Source organism: Esox lucius, chromosome 8, assembly GCF_011004845.1.
Source record: "Esox lucius isolate fEsoLuc1 chromosome 8, fEsoLuc1.pri, whole genome shotgun sequence".
Taxonomy (NCBI): Eukaryota; Metazoa; Chordata; class Actinopteri; order Esociformes; family Esocidae; genus Esox; species Esox lucius.
The window spans coordinates 27584610-27603455 of NC_047576.1; the positions used below are offsets into that span (position 1 = coordinate 27584610).

Genomic DNA, 18846 nt, shown 5'->3' on the forward strand with positions numbered 1-18846 from the left:
TAAGTAGAATCTTACATACTCCATCTGTATCAGAGAGAAGGGGATTGACAAGTAGATAGAAGGAGCGCAGGGGGCCAGGAGTATGTGTTACCTGTCTGGATCTGGACAGTGCTGCTGAGTGGGCTCTGACACAGGCTGCTGTGGGCCATTACAGTGAAGCTGTATGTCTCCCCACAGTCCAGAGCAGGGAACTGGCAGCTAGTCCCGGTGGAGTTGCAGTACCTAGTAGGTCCTCCAGGTCTGGCGTTGGCGCTAGCCATGTAGAACGTCACCCCTTCACTCTGCACCCAGGATAAGGTGGCGGCGTGGGTCCCACACAGCAGGTCAACTCCCACGTGCAGCGGGGCACAGGGTCCTATGCGTCAGAGTGGAGTGTTTACCCACCATACTTTAGACATTCTGCCTCTACGTCATTTCCCTGAGTATATCTTTATCCTTCTGTGTTGGGGTAAACACTTTCCAGTTTGTTGTTGGGTTAAATAGGAAGGGCAAAGAATTAAAGAGGGTGTCCAAGACTACTATTCTACTACCTGTCAGGCTGGTGACAAGACTACTATTCTACTACCTGTCAGGCTGGTGACAAGACTACTATTCTACGATCTGTCAGGTTGGTGACAAAACTACTATTCTACTACTTGACATGTTGGTGACAAAACTACTATTCTACTACCTGACATGTTGGTGACAAGACTACTATTCTACGATCTGTCAGGCTGGTGGCAAGACTACTATTCTACGATCTGTCAGGCTGGTGACAAAACTACTATTCTACTACCTGACATGTTGGTGACAAGACTACTATTCTACTACTTGACATGTTGGTGACAAGACTACTATTCTACTACCTGACATGTTGGTGACAAGACTACTATTCTACTCACGTGTGCTGAAGCTGACCCCGGTGGGGGTCTCCATCTGGCAGTTCTGGTCGACGGTGGTCAGGGTAAGGTTGTAGACCTGACCACAGGACAGCTCGGTCACAATGCAAAAGTTGTCCTCTGTATGGCAGGTGACCTGGTGGCCATCGCTGCCTATGGCAGTGAGAATGTAGGACTGGGCTCCATCACTCCAGTCCCAGGTCACCATGGCAGAGGCATTCACACAGTCCACTACTGCCTGAACGTTAGTAGAAACACAGGGAGCTGGAGACGGGGAGGGAAGGACAGAGCGAAGGAGAGAAGAAGAGGGAGGGAGGGTGAAAAATACAATAAAGTTTTCCTATTTCCTATTAAACATTAACGTTAAAATAGTTGTTTTTAATTTTTGGGGTAATACACCAACATTAACATAGAAAGTAACATATAACTTGAACAGGATTTGCCTTTTAGGATACACAAATCTTATTGCTGGTAATGTCATAAGATTCCCTGGGGATGATGTAACAGTGGGGAACATTCTGGAAAACCTCACCTCTGGGAAATGCCAGAATTGGGATATTGATCTAGCTTCAGCTTAGCCTTTTAGATCAGTATCAGCTTATATATGAACAGAAGGGATCCTGTACCTACATTTGCTACTTCACTAACCACTCAAAAATGTTTAATTGAGAACCCCATGTCACTAACCTGATGCCAGCAGGACAGTGGTTGAGTCTGTGCTGTTAAGTGTCTCTCCCATTACTTTGACGCTAGCATAGTAAACCGTGCCACAATTAAGCCCAACCATGCTACAGGAAGTCTGCGGCGCCACGGTGTGGCAGGAGAGAGAGTCTCCATCCCGTCCCTCCAAAGACACCATGTATCCCAGTGCCCCTTTGCTCATTTCCCAGGAAACGGTGCCCCTTCCGGTCTCACAGTCAAGACTGGTCCTGACGTTGTTGGGAGGGCAGGGCTCTGTGAAACAAGCGCAGACACAACGCAGGTTGGACAGTGTTTAAGACAGATGGTTTGTCAGCTTTACCGCTTCAGGTTGAGACCTGGCAACGGTATCAGCATGTGCCCTGTTACACTAGGCGGGTGCAATCCGTGACCCCAGAACAGAATATTCTAGAAGGAGATTCGATTGCTACACGCGGGATACTACGGGAGCGCAGTGACACATCGTCGTGTGGTATTTGTCCACGTTTAGCTGCCTGGGGACTTGCCTGTTTTCAGACTGACGGACTCCGATGTAGCCAGGTGTTGGCAGACGTTGTTGTGTGCCGTGACGGTGACGTTATACTCCTGGCTACAGGCCATGTTATAAAGGGGGCAGAAAGTGTCGGTGGTATTGCACGTAATCGTTTGTCCTTCGTCCGTCACCGCTTCGGCGGTGTACAGGTTAGCCCCTTGACTGGCCTCCCATGTCACCTGGCCTATAGTGATGCTGTACTCTGTGCTCAGGTGGGCGGGAACACATGGACCTGAGGAGAATGGAGAATGGCGATGGAGTTAGAGTGGCAAGGGTAGGCGCTATACACACGGTTTAACGTATAGGTCATTGCGCTGGGATGTATTTTAAGTCCGGGTGACGCCCAACGTTATGGTCTCACCGGTGACCAGCTGCCCGGGCATGGTAGCCTGACTGCTGCAGCTCTCTCCCTGGGCGAGTACGGACACGGAGTAGCTCTCTCCGCAAGCCAGGTCTCCCAGTTCGCAGAAGGTGTTGTCCGTCCGACAGGTGACGGCGCGCCCGGACTGGGTTGCGGCGGTGACCACGTAGGACACAGCCCCGGGACTCATGGACCACAGCACCAGGCCCACATGGACCTCGCAGTCCATCTCTGCCATGATGTTATGAGGCGCACATGGAGCTGGCGGGAGGAGACAGAACGGAATTAATCCCGAAAAAATTATAAATCTAAAAGTCAGGACGGTATGAAACCAATTTTGAATTCTTTGCCTGTATGTCATTATATAAATGGCGAACGCAAGGTCCTTACAATGGAGCCTGGAGTAACCCTGTTGGCGATGTTCAGGAAAAGTTGACAGACTGACCTAAGTATGGGTGGAGTTGCCTTCTTACCCGTGTAGGTGTCAGTAACGTTAGTAGACGGGCTGCTGCAGTATCCGTCGGACGCGGCCACCGTTACGTGGTAGAGCTGACCACAACCGAGTCCGGTGACGTTACAGGAAGCCGGTCCGCTCAGGGCCTGGCAGCTGGTGGTCCGTCCATTGCTGTCCCGCAGGGTGGCGGTGTAAGAATCAGCCCCTAAGCTTTCGGACCACAACACGGACACGGCGTTGGCGTCACAGTCCGTCACGGTGGACACGCCGGCGGGAACGCAGGGTACTGGAGGGCAGACGGGTGGACACGGAAACAGTTCGCTTGACTTCATAGTTCCGTATTCATTTCAAAGTTGGCCGTTCTTAAGGCTGTTACACACCGTGCAAGTTAACTGATGCGCATGCCCCTGTACGCGGGTTGTATGCTCACCTGTCTTCAGCTCCGCGGCGCCGCTCACCGGACTGGAGCAGTTGATGTCTTCCGCCACCACCGTAGCGGTGTAGTGCTGTCCGCAGTGCAGGCCGGCGAGGTTGCAGCGGCTCTCGTATGACGTGCATCGCGCGACGTGCCCATCCGTGCCAGTGGCCGTTACGGAGTACAACTGACCCCCGGCGCTGTTGTTCCAGGTCATAGTCGCCACGTTGCTGACACAGTTCACGCTGGCCTGCAGGCTCTGAGGAGTGCAGGGGACTGGGGAAGATGGCACCGTAAGTCACACTGACTCAGCGACACCGTCAAGTCACTGTTAGGCAGAGTGGTGCGGATGTTTTTGACGGGATCTGGGCCTGTCAATTAATCAAATGTATTTATAAAGCCCTTTTTATGACAGCAGTTGTCACTGTGATGCCCAGCTGAAAACCCCAACAAGCAATGAGAGTTAATGCACAGTGGCCAAGAAAAACTCCCTAGTAGGATCCAAAATTAGGAAGAAACCTAGAGAGGAACCAGACTCTGTGGGTTGGTCAGTCCTCTTCTGGCTGTGCCGGGTGAAGATAAAGTGTACATGACCTTTTGGACCACCTCAATGTTTTTGCATGATCAGAAGACAAACAGGCCAATAAATAAGTGGTCTGTGACCAGAGTCCTTAAACTATAATTCCTGCACTTCTGTAACTCTGAAATAATGATCAAATTGCTCTGACAGCAGACTAGCAGGAGAATATGAGTTGTTTGGTTTGGAGAATGTCTGTCTGTGTTGTGTCGCATTGTCGCTTACCTGTTCTGACAATGTCCCCTAAGCTCTGGGAGCTGTTACAGTGGCGCCCCTCTGCAGTGACTGTCAGAACGTACATCTCTCCGCAGGGCAGCTGTGTGATGTCACATCCTGTGCCACGGGTGGTGCAGCAGGTGACCTCTCCGTCCGTGCGCTCCAGGATGGCCCTGTACGCCAGAGCCCCGACACTGGGGGTCCACGACACGCTCACCGTGTTATTTTCACAACCAGCCTTGGTCTGCACGTCCTGAGGAGGGCAAGGGGCTGTGTAGGGGAGACGGAGTGGGTCAGTGAAGGCACACGTCCATGCTTAACAGGTGGTAGCAACCAAACGCTAAAATAAATCAACAAAATATATATTTCACTCTGCAACAGAAACTGCACTAGAGAACCAATGAAGCTCATGGGGATGTGAAATATTAACACCCCTCAAGCGTCGAGCGCCTCAGTCTCTGACCTGTCTCGGACACCACGTGGTTGACAGAGAGGGAGGAGCACTGTGTGTCTGAGGCGGTGAGGGTGAAGGTGAAGCGTTCCCCGCACGGCAGATGTGGCACGGCGCAGATGTTAGCGTCCGTGGCGTTGCACTGCGACGTGTGCCCCTGGCCGCCTGTTGCCGTGGCAATGTAAAACTCTGCACCCGCCGACTTGTCCCAGATTACCCAGGCCGAATCTGACAGGCAGTCCATCTCCACCTCAACGAGGTGGGGTGAGCAGGGTGCTTGGAGAGAGAGCTGTCGTTAGAGAGAGCAGTGTGTGTCTGCATGTGTGTGTGTGTGTGTGTGTGTGTGTGTACACGTGTCCTACAGTCAGGATATTTATCCAGTCCTCACTTGGAAAAGGTATTTCTGTGCTTGATTAGGGTCATGTCGGGATTTAGTGGTTAGGAGAAAGGATTAAGTTGAGATTTTTGGTACAGGTTAGGTTTTTGGGGTGTGGTTAGGGTTAGGAAGAAATTTTAAAGGCAATACATTGTCTTCCTAAAACAAAGTCCAATAAGCATGAGTTTGAGTTGCATGTGCAGGGTGGGGCTGAGAAAATGTAATCTAATATTGATTAGTTACATGAAAAATAACCAGTAACATAATCCTTTGGATTACTTAAAGCAGTTTCGCCGCTAATACTTACATTTAAAAAAGACCTGCCCTAAACAAAGCTTCAGCATAACAGGCTGTTTCTTTTTCTGCTAATTAGGGACCAGTTTGACAGCACAAAGATGCTGTATAATTTCTGTCTGAGACTGGCTGAGATGGAGACAGTCACATTTTATTTACAATGTAAATCACTCAATGAGATATCTCTCTGCCTGGACAGAGAAGAACTTTACAACTCATACCTACACCAGGTTAATATTGACATACATCTTTTATTCTGCTTTGATTTCTGCTTTTCTGGTATCTGGACCTCGCTGATAGAACCTAGGCAGATAGAACGTACTACTCCAGGCTGAATAAAGTCACTTCATTTTGGATTACATAATTCCTGTTATTTCTAATCTGCTACTACTAACCCTGTGTGTGTTTGTGCGTGTCAGTTTCATACATGTAACAAACAGACAAACGGACTGGTCTTTACCAGTCTTCACCAGCACAGAGGGTGTACTGACACCAACACAGTCGTCCTTCGATGGGGTGACGGTCACGTTGTACTCCACGCCACAGGACAAGTTGCGTAAGTCACAGCCCACATCCTCTGTGTTGCAGGTGAAGTGCTGACCTCCGATGCCTTTAGCTGTAACCGTGTAGAGCACCCCGGCAACGCTGTTGTCCCAGTTTACCGTAACAATATTGGTGGCACAGTCCACCACCGCAATTACCGTGTCTGGTGGACAGGGAGCTGAGATAAGAAAATGGAGAGGCAAATTGAAGGGTTATTAGAAATATGTGCATATATCTCGACAACATAACACCATTTGCCAACAAACGTTTATTTGTTTAGCTGAGAGGTCAGACACACCTGCTGTGACATGCTGCGTGGGACTGAAGGAGCTTTTGCATGCATCGCTTTGAGCGTCCACCACAACGCTATAAGTCAGACCGCACTGAATGCTGGGAACCACACAGGTGGTCAGATTGGTTTGACATTCAGTCAGAACACCGTGCTCGCTTGTCACCCTGGTGCTGTAGAAGTTGGGGGCGTTGCCTCTCTGTTGCCAGGTGACGGTGAGGACACCTGATAGGCAGTCCAGGTGGTTATGCACATTGGCTGGAACGCATGGAGCTGTGGGGTGAAAGAGGAGGGGCGGAGAGAGCAGGATCACTAGAGGGACTGTCAAAAGATTGATTCATTTATTTTCGGATGGGTTCGTCAAAGCCATTGTTTAGGGGACTCTCAAGCATAAATGTTTAATCTGAATTGTAATTTAAAGAGCTCTATCTGTTCCAATAGTATAGCTTTGTTATAATGTATTCTTAACTGGAAGAAGAACAGTAAGAAGGGACCTTCTTTTGTCCCAAGTGCTGGTATTAGCATTCAAAGATCCAGTCCCATATAGTCTTCATAGGAACACCTACCAGTATGGACCACCTGAACGTTGCTCTGGGTTCCTACACAGTTCTGATCCACTCCGGCAACAAAAACCATGTACACCTGTCCACACAACAATCCCAAGATGTCACAAGCAGTAAAGCTGGTGTCACACGACAACTCATGTCCCCCGATGCTCTGGGCAACAGCCGTGTAGGAGACAGAACCGTGGGATGCTGTCCAGTTGACTGATATGTTGTTGGAGCTGCAGGAGGTCTGAACGCTGAGGGCAGTGGGAGGGCAAGGAGCTGAGGAGGAGAGTGGTTCTGTCAGAACAGGATCTATGAAGGAGACCACCATTATGTGAAGTTAAGCCTATTGATTTGATACTTTAATCAACAGGATTGATGGTAGGACTGTTAGTTAGATGTAGGACTGTTAGTTTGATGGTAAAGTAGGACTGTTAGTTTGATGGTAGGACTGTTAGTTTGATGGTAGGATTATTAGTTTGATGGTAGAACTGTTAGTTTAATTGTATTATTGTTAGTTTGATGGTAGGACAGTTAGTTTGATGGTAGGACGGAGTTTGACGGTAGGACTGTTAGTTTGACGGTAGAACTGTTAGTTTGACTGGTAGGACTGTGTTTGATGGTAGGACTGTGTTTGATGGTAGGACTGTGTTTGATGGTAGGACTGTTAGTTTGATGGTAGGACTGTTAGTTTGATGGTAGGACTGTTAGTTTGATGGTTGAACTGTTAGTTTGATGTAGGACTGTTAGTTTGATGTAGGACTGTTAGTTTGAGGGTATAACTGATAGTTTGATGTAGGACTGTTAGTTTGATGGTAGGATTGTTAGTTTGATGGTAGAACTGTTATTTTGAGGGTAGAATTATTAGTTTGATGATAGGACTGTTAGTTTGATGGTAGGACTGTTAGTTTGATGGTAGGACTGTTAGTTTGATGTTAGAACTGTTAGTTTGATGGTATGATTGTTAGTTTGATGGTACAGTAGGACTGTTAGTTTGATGGTTGAACTGTTAGTTTGATGTAGGACTGTTAGTTTGAGGGTATAACTGATAGTTTGATGTAGGACTGTTAGTTTGATGGTAGGATTGTTAGTTTGATGGTAGAACTGTTATTTTGAGGGTAGGACTGTTAGTTTGATGGTAGGACTGTTAGTTTGATGGTAGGACTGTTAGTTTGATGGTACGATTGTTAGTTTGATGGTACAGTAGGACTGGTAGTTTGATGGTAGAACTGTGTTTGGTGGTAGGACTGAGTTTGATGGTAGGACTGTTTGTCTGATGGTAGAACTGTTAGTTTGATGGTACAGTAGGACTGTTAGTATGATGATAGGACTGTTAGTATGATGGTAGGACTGTTAGTTTGATGGTAGGATTGTTAATTTGATGGTACAGTAGGACTGTTATTTTGAGGGTAGAACTACTAGTTTGATGGTGCAGTATGACTGTTAGTTTGATGGTAGGACTGAGTTTGATGGTTGAACTGTTAGTTTGATGGTAAGACTGAGTTTGATGGTAGGACTGTTGGTTTGATATATAACTGTCAGTTTGTTGGTTGAACTGTTAGTTTGATGGTTGAACTGTTAGTTTGATGGTTGAACTGTTAGTTTGATGTAGGACTGTTAGTTTGATGGTACAGTAGGACTGTTAGTTTGATGTTAGAACTGTTAGTTTGATGGTATGATTGTTAGTTTGATGATACAGTAGGACTGTTAGTTTGATGGTAGGACTGAGTTTGACGGTAGGACTGTTAGTTTGACTGGTAGGACTGTTAGTTTGACTGGTAGGATTGTTAGTTTGACTGGTAGGACTGTGTTTGATGGTAGGACTGTTAGTTTGATGGTTGAACTGTTAGTTTGATGTAGGACTGTTAGTTTGATGTAGGACTGTTAGTTTGATGTAGGACTGTTAGTTTGATGGTTGAACTGTTAGTTTGATGGTTGAACTGTTAGTTTGATGGTTGAACTGATAGTTTGATAGTTTGTTAGTTTGAGGGTAGAACTGATAGTTTGATGGTATGATTGTTAGTTGGATGGTAAAGTAGGACTGGTAGGTTGATGGTAGAACTGTGTTTGATGGTAGGACTGAGTTTGATGGTAGGACTGAGTTTGATGGTAGGACTGTTTGTCTGATGGTAGAACTGTTAGTTTGATGGTACAGTAGGACTGTTAGTTTGATGATAGGACTGTTAGTATGATGGTAGGACTGTTAGTTTGATGGTAGGACTGTTAGTTTGATGTTAGAACTGTTAGTTTGATGGTATGATTGTTAGTTTGATAGTACAGTTGGACTGTTAGTTTGATGGTAGAACTGTGTTTGATGGTAGGACTGAGTTTGATGGTAGGACTGAGTTTGATGGTAGGACTGTTTGTCTGATGGTAGAACTGTTAGTTTGATGGTACAGTAGGACTGTTAGTTTGATGGTAGGACTGTTAGTTTGATGGTAGGACTGTTAGTTTGATGGTACAGTAGGACTGTTATTTTGAGGGTAGAACTATTAGTTTGATGGTGCAGTATGACTGTTAGTTTGATGGTAGGACTGAGTTTGATGGTTTAACTGTTAGTTTGATGATAGGACTGTTGGTTTGATATATAACTGTTAGTTTGATGTAGGACTGATAGTTTGATGTAGGACTGATAGTTTGATGGTAGGACTGTTAGTTTGATGTAGGACTGTTAGTTTGATGGTACAGTAGGACTGTTAGTTTGATGTTAGAACTGTTAGTTTGATGGTATGATTGTTAGTTTGATGATACAGTAGGACTGTTAGTTTGATGGTAGGACTGAGTTTGATGGTAGGACTGTTAGTTTGACTGGTAGGACTGTGTTTGATGGTAGGACTGTTAGTTTGATGGTTGAACTGTTAGTTTGATGGTTGAACTGTTAGTTTGATGTAGGACTGTTAGTTTGATGTAGGACTGTTAGTTTGATGTATGACTGTTAGTTTGATGTATGACTGTTAGTTTGATGTAGGACTGTTAGTTTGATGTAGTACTGTTAGTTTGATGGTTGAACTGTTAGTTTGATGGTTGAACTGTTAGTTTGATGGTTGAACTGTTAGTTTGATGGTTGAACTGTTAGTTTGATGGTTGAACTGTTAGTTTGATGGTTGAACTGATAGTTTGATAGTTTAATTGTTAGTTTGAGGGTAGAACTGATAGTTTGATGGTATGATTGTTAGTTTGATGGTGCAGTATGACTGTTAGTTTGATGGTAGGACTGAGTTTGATGGTTTAACTGTTAGTTTGATGATAGGACTGTTGGTTTGATATATAACTGTTAGTTTGATGTAGGACTGATAGTTTGATGGTAGGACTGTTAGTTTGATGTAGGACTGATAGTTTGATGGTAGGACTGTTAGTTTGATGTAGGACTGATAGTTTGATGGTAGGACTGTTAGTTTGATGGTAGGACTGTTATTTTTGATGTAGGACTGTTAGTTTGATGGTATGATTGTTAGTTTGATGGTACTGTAGGACTGTTAGTTTGATGGTAGGACTGTTAGTTTGATGTTAGAACTGTTAGTTTGATGGTATGATTGTTAGTTCGATGGTACAGTAGGACTGTTAATTTGATAGTAGAACTGTTAGTTTGATGGTAGGACTGTTAGTTTAATGGTAGTTTTGTTAATTTGATGGTACAGTAGGACTGTTATTTTGAGGGTAGAACTGTTAGTTTGATGGTACAGTAGGACAGTTAGTTTGATGATAGTACTGTTAGTTTGATGGTAGGACTGTTAGTTTAATGGTAGGATTGTTAATTTGATGGTACAGTAGGACCGTTATTTTGAGGGTAGAGCTGTTAGTTTGATGGTACAGTAGGACAGTTAGTTTGATGATAGTACTGTTAGTTTGATGGTAGGACTGTTAGTTTAATGGTAGGACTGTTAGTTTGATGTTAGAACTGTTAGTTTGATGGTATGATTGTTAGTTTGATGGTACAGTAGGGCTGTTAGTTTGATAGTAAAACTGTTAGTTTGATGGTAGGACTGTTAGTTTGATGGTAGGACTGTTAGTTTGATGGTAGTTTTGTTAATTTGATGGTAGGACTGTTATTTTGAGGGTAGGACTGTTAGTTTGATGGTACAGTAGGACAATTAGTTTGATGATAGTACTGTTAGTTTGATGGTAGGACTGTTAGTTTAATGGTAGGATTGTTAATTTGATGGTACAGTAGGACCGTTATTTTGAGGGGAGAGTTGTTAGTTTGATGGTACAGTAGGACAGTTAGTTTGATGATAGTACTGTTAGTTTGATGGTAGGACTGTTAGTTTAATGGTAGGACTGTTAGTTTAATGGTAGGACTGTTAGTTTGATGTTAGAACTGTTAGTTTGATGGTATGATTGTTAGTTTGATGGTACAGTAGGGCTGTTAGTTTGATAGTAGAACTGTTAGTTTGATGGTAGGACTGTTAGTTTGATGGTAGGACTGTTAGTTTAATGGTAGTTTTGTTAATTTCATGGTACAGTAGGACTGTTATTTTGAGGGTAGAACTGTTAGTTTGATGGTACAGTAGGACAGTTAGTTTGATGATAGTACTGTTAGTTTGATGGTAGGACTGTTAGTTTAATGGTAGGATTGTTCATTTGATGGTACAGTAGGACCGTTATTTTGAGGGTAGAACAGTTAGTTTGATGGTACAGTAGGACAGTTAGTTTGATGATAGTACTGATAGTTTGATGGTAGGACTGAGTTTGATGGTTGAACTGTTAGTTTGATGGTAAGACTGAGTTTGATGGTAGGACTGTTGGCTTGATATAGGACTGTTAGTTTGATATAGGACTGTTAGTTTGATGGTAGGACTGTTAGTTTAATGGTTGAACTGTTAGTTTAATGGTTGAACTGATAGTTTGATGTAAGACTGTTAGTTTGATGTAGGACTGTTAGTTTGATGGTTGAACTGATAGTTTGATGGTTGAACTGTATTTTACCGGTGTTAATGGTGACCCAGTCGTTGGTGATGCTGGGACACGTGCGGCCCTCTCCACTGATGCTGACCCGGTACCTCTGTCCACACAGCAACTGGCTGATACTGCAGCTGGAGCCGGAGGTGGAGCAAGTCAGGTAGTGTGTGATGTCAAAGCCTTCGGCCGAGACATTGTAGGTCAAAATGCCATTCCCAGGTGTCCAAGAGATCAGGGCTGTGTTGGTGCTACAGTTCAGAGAGGCCTGCAGGCCAGTGTGAGGACAGGGGGCTGGAGAGACAGACAGAGCACATCAAATCAGACAAGACAGGTTTAGTTAAGCATTTTGTTAATCCATGTCAGAGCTGTTCTCCTCATTCACATTTGTGTTTATAGTCTTCACTATTCCCAGCAGATGTGTCATGCAAGAACCAGCAAGTTCCCCTTTTTGACATTCACATAATGACTCAGTGAATGAGACCTCACAATGATCTCCTAGGTTTGTTTATAAGGTTCCCAATGTGCTGGAGTTCTTACCAGTGGTAGTTGTGATGGATTCACTAGCCAGGCTGACACAGCTGTCGCCTTTAGCCAGCACCACCATGGCGTAGTCCTGTCCACACATCAGGTCATAGAAGGCACAGTTAGTGTCTGAGCCGACACAGGTGGTGTTGTGCCCGCCACTGCCCTCTGCATACACGGTGTAGCTGTTGGCACCACGAGCTAAGTCCCACGTCACAGATGTGATGCCTGTGTCGCAGTCCACGCTGGCAACGACGTGGTTGGGAACACAGGGAGCTGGAAACGGACAGATAGGGCTGTGTTGGGTTTAACAGATCAACCGAGAGGATTTTGACCAACGTGATATGACATCGACATATTTTAATCCACGTTCCAGGAAACAGAGAGAAAGAAGTGGGTTTGAACAATGATACATTGAGATTCTGTCCATCCACTCTTTCCATGAATCACAAAGCTTTTTTTATGAACACACTTCCATTGTGTATCCATCGTGTCCAGAATTAAGAGAAGTGAAATGGAACCGTGCCTTACTTAAATAAGAGTACACCGATATGAAAGGAATGTACGTGAACCTGCACAAAACATGCCATGCAAAGTGAAGAATGTTTTATTGTACAAAGCATTTTCAAACCAAGAATCCCAACACTCCTGTTGTTGTCTTTACATTTTACAGTCATAGTAGGACTCTGAGGTGAGTATAATGGTGAAGTCTCACTTTACCGTAACTTTCCGTCTCACCTGTGAAAAGGTTTACACTGGTGCTGGGTGCAGACTGACAGGTGTTGCTGAGGCCCTGGACAGTGAGTGTGTAGGCCTGTCCACAGGTCAGCGACCCGAAGGTGCAGTTGGACCCGGTGCTGTTGCAGGAGGTGGTCTTCCCCAGCCAGTCCACCGCCGACACCATGTTGATCTGGTCTGGTCCCGTGTTGTCCCATGTCACCTCAGCAATGTTGGTTCTGCAGTCCAAGCTCACAGCTGGTCCCTCTGGCGTACATGGAGCTGAAGGAAGGCAGGGAAAGAGGGTGGTATGGAGTAACACTCGACCCAATGCCAGCCTTGGCCCATGCCTTCATATCATATTTGCATATTGGTGAAAAAAATTGGGAATGAGGAATTGTTCATAACTATTAATTTTGGAGAAGGGTAAAATGTTTACAGGGATTTTCCCAATTTCCATATGGCTTATTTCTTAGTGAAAAAGAGCATGACTTCAGTGACTTCGTCGTGACATTGAGTATGTTTTCAGGATGTTTACTGGCAAAACATTATCCAGCTAAAGGCTGCCCTGAAGTCTTTTGGTTGATTTTGTGGCTTACATGACTGTGACACTTCGCTCTAATCAGTTAATTTGGTCTGTTTGATTTTGTCAAACATTAATAGCTAGCTTAGAGTTTCAGATTTGCAAGTAAAAACTATAGTAATTTGAGAAAAAGTATTGCAATAAAGCTACTGTATAAAGAATGGCACCCTGGGAAAGCAACTGCTGTTCTAACATATCATCAGTTGAATAGTGTTTGGTCAATATGTAGCCTGAGCAGATGGAGGACAGAACACTCTTCCTCCCTACATTTTTATTCCAACCTTTGTGGATTCCACCTTTAGCGACATAAAAAAAACTATTGGAGAAGAACTTGATGGAACAAGTAACTATCGACATAACACATGTTAAACAACCAGTACGGACCCCTATCCCCAGAACCAGATCACATATTAAACGACCAGTACAGCCCCCTATCTCCAGAACCATAACATGTATTAAACGACCAGTACAGCCCCCTATCCCCAGAACCATAACATGTATTAAACAACCAGTACAGCCCCCTATCCCCAGAACCATAACACGTATTAAACAACCAGTACAGCCCCCTATCCCCAGAACCATAACACGTATTAAACAACCAGTACAGCCCCCTATCCCCAGAACCATAACACGTATTAAACAACCAGTACAGCCCCCTATCCCCAGAACCATAACACGTATTAAACAACCAGTACAGCCCCCTATCCCCATTCGTACATAACATTCGTCAACATACAGAAAGTACCCAAAAATACAGTATAATGGAATTTGGTTATCCATGACTCTCAGCACAAAAATACAACTATTTTTCATGGACTCTGTGTTGATAAATAGTGGATGAGTGAAGCTGTAGTTTTCTGACTTACCAGACTGGACCTTGTAGTCAGAACCCTCGATAGAGCTACAGTTGATACTGGTGGTGGTGACAGCAATGCTGTATGTGACGCCGCAGGTCAGGCCGTGGACAATGCAGGCTGTGGAGCTGGTGTTGCAGGTGAGATGGGAGCCGTCGCTGCCGATGGCCAGAGCCATGTAGGACTTGGGTTTCCCCTGACTCTTCGACCACTTCACCGCAAACGTGTTGGCACTGCAGTCTAGGACTGCTGTCACATTGCCTGGCAGACAGGGGGCTGTGGAGGAGCAGACGGGTGGGTGTGGAGGAGCAGACGGGTGGGTGTGGAGGAGCAGACGGGTGGGTGTGGAGGAGCAGACGGGTGGGTGTGGAGGAGCAGACGGGTGGGTGTGGAGGAGCAGACGGGTGGGTGTGGAGGAGCAGACGGGTGGGTGTGGAGGAGCAAACGGGTGGGTGTGGAGGAGCAAACGGGTGGGTGTGGAGGAGCAAACGGGTGGGTGTGGAGGAGCAGACGGGTGGGTGTGGCAGGGACGAACAACTGTGATACTGGTGCTGCTGTGTGTATCTATATGAAAACAGGGCTGAGTAACACTACTAAATGAGAAGGTTCATCTGATTACTAGAAGATATCTGACTGTTAATAAACTGATGATACTGTTCTTCAAACATTATGTAAAATAATCATAGTCAGAATTTTGTTTAACACTAACTGCCCATGACCGTATGCGTATTTTATCCTGGAATACTACCCAGGCATCAACAAGTAGGCCTACCAATATTATATTTTCCTTAAGGAGGTCATGAAAACACGATAACCAACTGGATCAACAGGACAGAACAGCTTGTTTTGAGTTATTGTTTTGTATCTGTTGTTATTGACCAAGCTTCATTTAGCAGACATTTAAATATTTTCGTCATTTCGTGACACCATCAGCGGATTGAACAGAGTAGTCTGTGACTTACCTGAGTCAAACTGCACGGTGTTCGTGGTGCTGTTACACGTCCCACTTGAGGCGACCACGGTGGCTAAATAGGGGTATCCACAGTCCAGTTGGACAGAACAGGAAGTGCTCTGGGATGTACAGGAAGTTGTGTGGCTGTGGGTGGTACCGGTTACTGTGACAATGTAGGTTTCTCCACCTGCACTCAAGTTCCATGTGAGAGTGCCCGTATTGGTGCCACAGTTGGCTTGGGCAGTCAGATTGGTGGGATGGCATGGTGCTGTGGGGGAGAACCAGGCAGGCTGTTAAAACCAAAGTGTTTATTTATGGATTTACACTGGGCAGAGGATAATGTTCTATCTAAATCTCATGACCATCAAAATGTGGGGATAAATGGAAGAAGAATTTAATGTATTATATATTATATATATTTATGTTTACAATATTTTTTGACATGATATATCATATGTTTAACAAATTCATAACATATTGTATGCATCCATTGTTAACCAGCAGCATAGAGCCTTGCATCAAACTTCTGGCTTGCTTGGTTTACCTGGTTTGGAGACCAGAAGCTGCTGGACGTCTTGTGGGATAGTAGTCCGCTAAATTACTAAAATGTAAATGTAACCTAAAAATAGTAAATGAAGCATCTTAGAAATAAATGCTGTGAGGCCAGGTGGACAGTACCTGTGTGGATCTCCATGGTTGAGCTGAGGCTGCTAGTGCAGACAGAGTCCTGGGCTGTAATCCTGAAGCTATAATGTTCTCCACACTGCAGCCCTGAGATCACATGTGATGTGTCTGCTGTAGAGTAACTGGTGTTGGCTCCTCCCTTTCTCTGGGAATACAGTACGTACGTGACACCAGTCTTGGGGCTTGGGTCCCAGGTGAGGGTCAAGTCATTGGTCCCACAGGCTGTCACTCCTGCCAGGTTGGTAGGAGGACAGATAGCTGAGAGAGAGAGGAAGAAACAGGGTGAGTACTTTGGTTTTAAAATTACACATTCAGTGCACTCTTGCAACATACATTCACAAAAAAATTATTTTTAGAAATGTTGGCCAACTGAAAAGTATGAACATGAAAAGTATGAGCATGTACAGCACTCAATACTTAAATGGGGCTCCTTTTGCCTGAATTACTGCAGCAATGCGGCGTGGCATGGAGTCGATCAATCTGTGGCACAGCCCAGGTTGCTCTGATAGTGGCCTTCAGCTCTTCTGCATTGTTGGGTATGGCGTATTGCATCTTCCTCTTCACAATACCCCATAGATTTTCTATAGGGTTAAGGTCAGGCGAGTCTGCTGGCCAATTAAGAACAGGGATACCATGGTCCTTAAACCAGGTACTGGTAGCTTTGGCACTGTGTGCAGGTGCCAAGTCCAGTTGGAAAATGAAATCTGCATCTCCATAAAGTTGGTCAGCAGCAGGAAGCATGCAGTGCTCTAAAACTTCCTGACAGACGGCTGCGTTGACCTTGGACCTCAGAAAACACAGTGGACCAACACCAGCAGATGACATGGTACCCCAAACCATCACTGACTGTGGAAACTTTTAACTGGACTTCAAGTAACGTGGATTCTGTGCCTCTCCTCTCTTCCTCCAGACTCTGGGACCTTGATTTCCAAAGGAAATGCAAAATGACGCTTCTGACGCTGTATCTTGTTCAAGAGTGGCTTGACACAAGGAATGTGACAGCTAAAACCCATGTCTTGCATACATCTGTGCGTGGTGGTTCTTGAAGCACTGACTCCAGCTGCAGTCCACTCTTTGTGAATCTCCCCAACATTTTTGAATGGGTTTTGTTTCACAATCCTCTCCAGGGTGCGGTTATCCCTATTGCTTGTACACTTTTTTCTACCACATCTTTTCCTTCCCTTCACCTCTCTATTAATGTGCTTGGACACAGCTCTGTGAACAGCCAGCCTCTTTAGCTATGACCTTTTGTGTCTTGCCCTCCTTGTGCAAGGTGTCAATGGTCGTCTTTTGGACAGCTGTCAAGTCAGCAGTCTTCCCCATGATTGTGTTGCCTACAGAACTCGACTGAGACCATTTAAAGGCCTGTGCAGGTGTTTTTGGTTAATAAGCTGATTAGAATGTGGCATCAGGTATCTTCAATATTGAACCTTTTCACAATATTCCAATTTTCTGAGATACTGAATTTGGGGTTTTCATTAGTTGTCAGTTATAATCATCAAAATTAAAAGAAATAAACACTTGAAATATATCAATCTGTGTGGAATGAATGTATACATTAAACAAGTTTCACTTTATGAATGGAATAACTGAAATAAATGAACTTTTTGATGATATTCTAATTTTATGACCAGCACCTGTATATACCCTATATTTTTACAGTACCAGTCAAAAGTGTATATACTACATATATATACATACATACATATACATACATACATACATACATATACATACATATACATATATATACACATATATATACATATATATACACATATACATATACATATACACATATATATATACATATATATATACATATACATATACACATATATATATACATATACATATACACATACATATACACATACATATATATATATATATACACTCACCTAAAGGATTATTAGGAACACCATACTAATACTGTGTTTGACCCCCTTTCGCCTTCAGAACTGCCTTAATTCTACGTGGCATTGATTTAACAAGGTGCTGAAAGCATTCTTTAGAAATGTTGGCCCATATTGATAGGATAGCATCTTGCAGTTGATGGAGATTTGTGGGATGCACATCCAGGGCACGAAGCTCCCGTTCCACCACATCCCAAAGATGCTCTATTGGGTTGAGATCTGGTGACTGTGGGGGCCATTTCAGTACAGTGAACTCATTGTCATGTTCAAGAAACCAATTTGAAATGATTCGAGCTTTGTGACATGGTGCATTATCCTGCTGGAAGTAGCCATCAGAGGATGGGTACATGGTGGTCATAAAGGGATGGACATGGTCAGAAACAATGTTCAGGTAGGCCGTGGCATTTAAACGATGCCCAATTGGCACTAAGAGGCCTAAAGTGTGCCAAGAAAACATCCCCCACACCATTACACCACCACTACCAGCCAGTGGTAACAAGGCATGATGGATCCATGTTCTCATTCTGTTTACGCCAAATTCTGACTCTACCATCTGAATGTCTCAACAGAAATCTAGACTCATCAGACCAGGCAACATTCTTCCAGTCTTCAACTGTCCAATTTTGGTGAGCTTGTGCAAATTGTAGCCTCTTTTTCCTATTTGTAGTGGAGATGAGTGGTAACAGGTGGGGTCTTCTGCTGTTGTAGCCCATCCGCCTCAAGGTTGTGCGTGTTGTGGCTTCACAAATGCTTTGCTGCATACCTCGGTTGTAATGAGTGGTTATTTCAGTCAAAGTTGCTATTCTATCAGCTTGAATCAGTCGGCCCATTCTCCTCTGACCTCTAGCATCAACAAGGCATTTTCGCCCACAGGACTGCCTCATACTGGATGTTTTTCCCTTTTCACACCATTCTTTGCAAACCCTAGAAATGGTTGCGCGTGAAAATCCCAGTAACTGAGCAGATTGTGAAATACTCAGACCGGCCCGTCTGGCACCAACAACCATGCCACGCTCAAAATTGCTTAAATCACCTTTCTTTCTCATTCTGACATTCAGTTTGGAGTTCAGGAGATTGTCTTGACCA

At 44.6% G+C, this 18846-nt stretch overlaps 1 protein-coding gene across 2 annotated transcripts in view; it reads right to left on the bottom strand.

Annotated features, from left to right (window-relative positions):
• The window catches only part of LOC105029012, a 49284-nt gene that overhangs the window by 12305 nt on the left and 18133 nt on the right, over positions 1-18846 (bottom strand). For both annotated transcript variants that reach the window (XM_013134936.3, XM_020048758.2), the window contains exons 21-38: positions 15839-16102; positions 15171-15428; positions 14221-14484; positions 12793-13053; positions 12070-12330; positions 11560-11823; positions 6652-6912; positions 6095-6358; positions 5714-5974; positions 4596-4859; positions 4142-4402; positions 3355-3615; positions 2944-3210; positions 2471-2731; positions 2084-2341; positions 1566-1832; positions 882-1142; positions 92-355 (exon numbers count right to left, since the gene is read on the bottom strand). In XM_013134936.3, the coding sequence (XP_012990390.2) occupies positions 92-355; positions 882-1142; positions 1566-1832; positions 2084-2341; positions 2471-2731; positions 2944-3210; positions 3355-3615; positions 4142-4402; positions 4596-4859; positions 5714-5974; positions 6095-6358; positions 6652-6912; positions 11560-11823; positions 12070-12330; positions 12793-13053; positions 14221-14484; positions 15171-15428; positions 15839-16102 (4722 nt within the window). The remainder of the gene's footprint in view (positions 1-91; positions 356-881; positions 1143-1565; positions 1833-2083; positions 2342-2470; positions 2732-2943; positions 3211-3354; positions 3616-4141; positions 4403-4595; positions 4860-5713; positions 5975-6094; positions 6359-6651; positions 6913-11559; positions 11824-12069; positions 12331-12792; positions 13054-14220; positions 14485-15170; positions 15429-15838; positions 16103-18846) is intronic.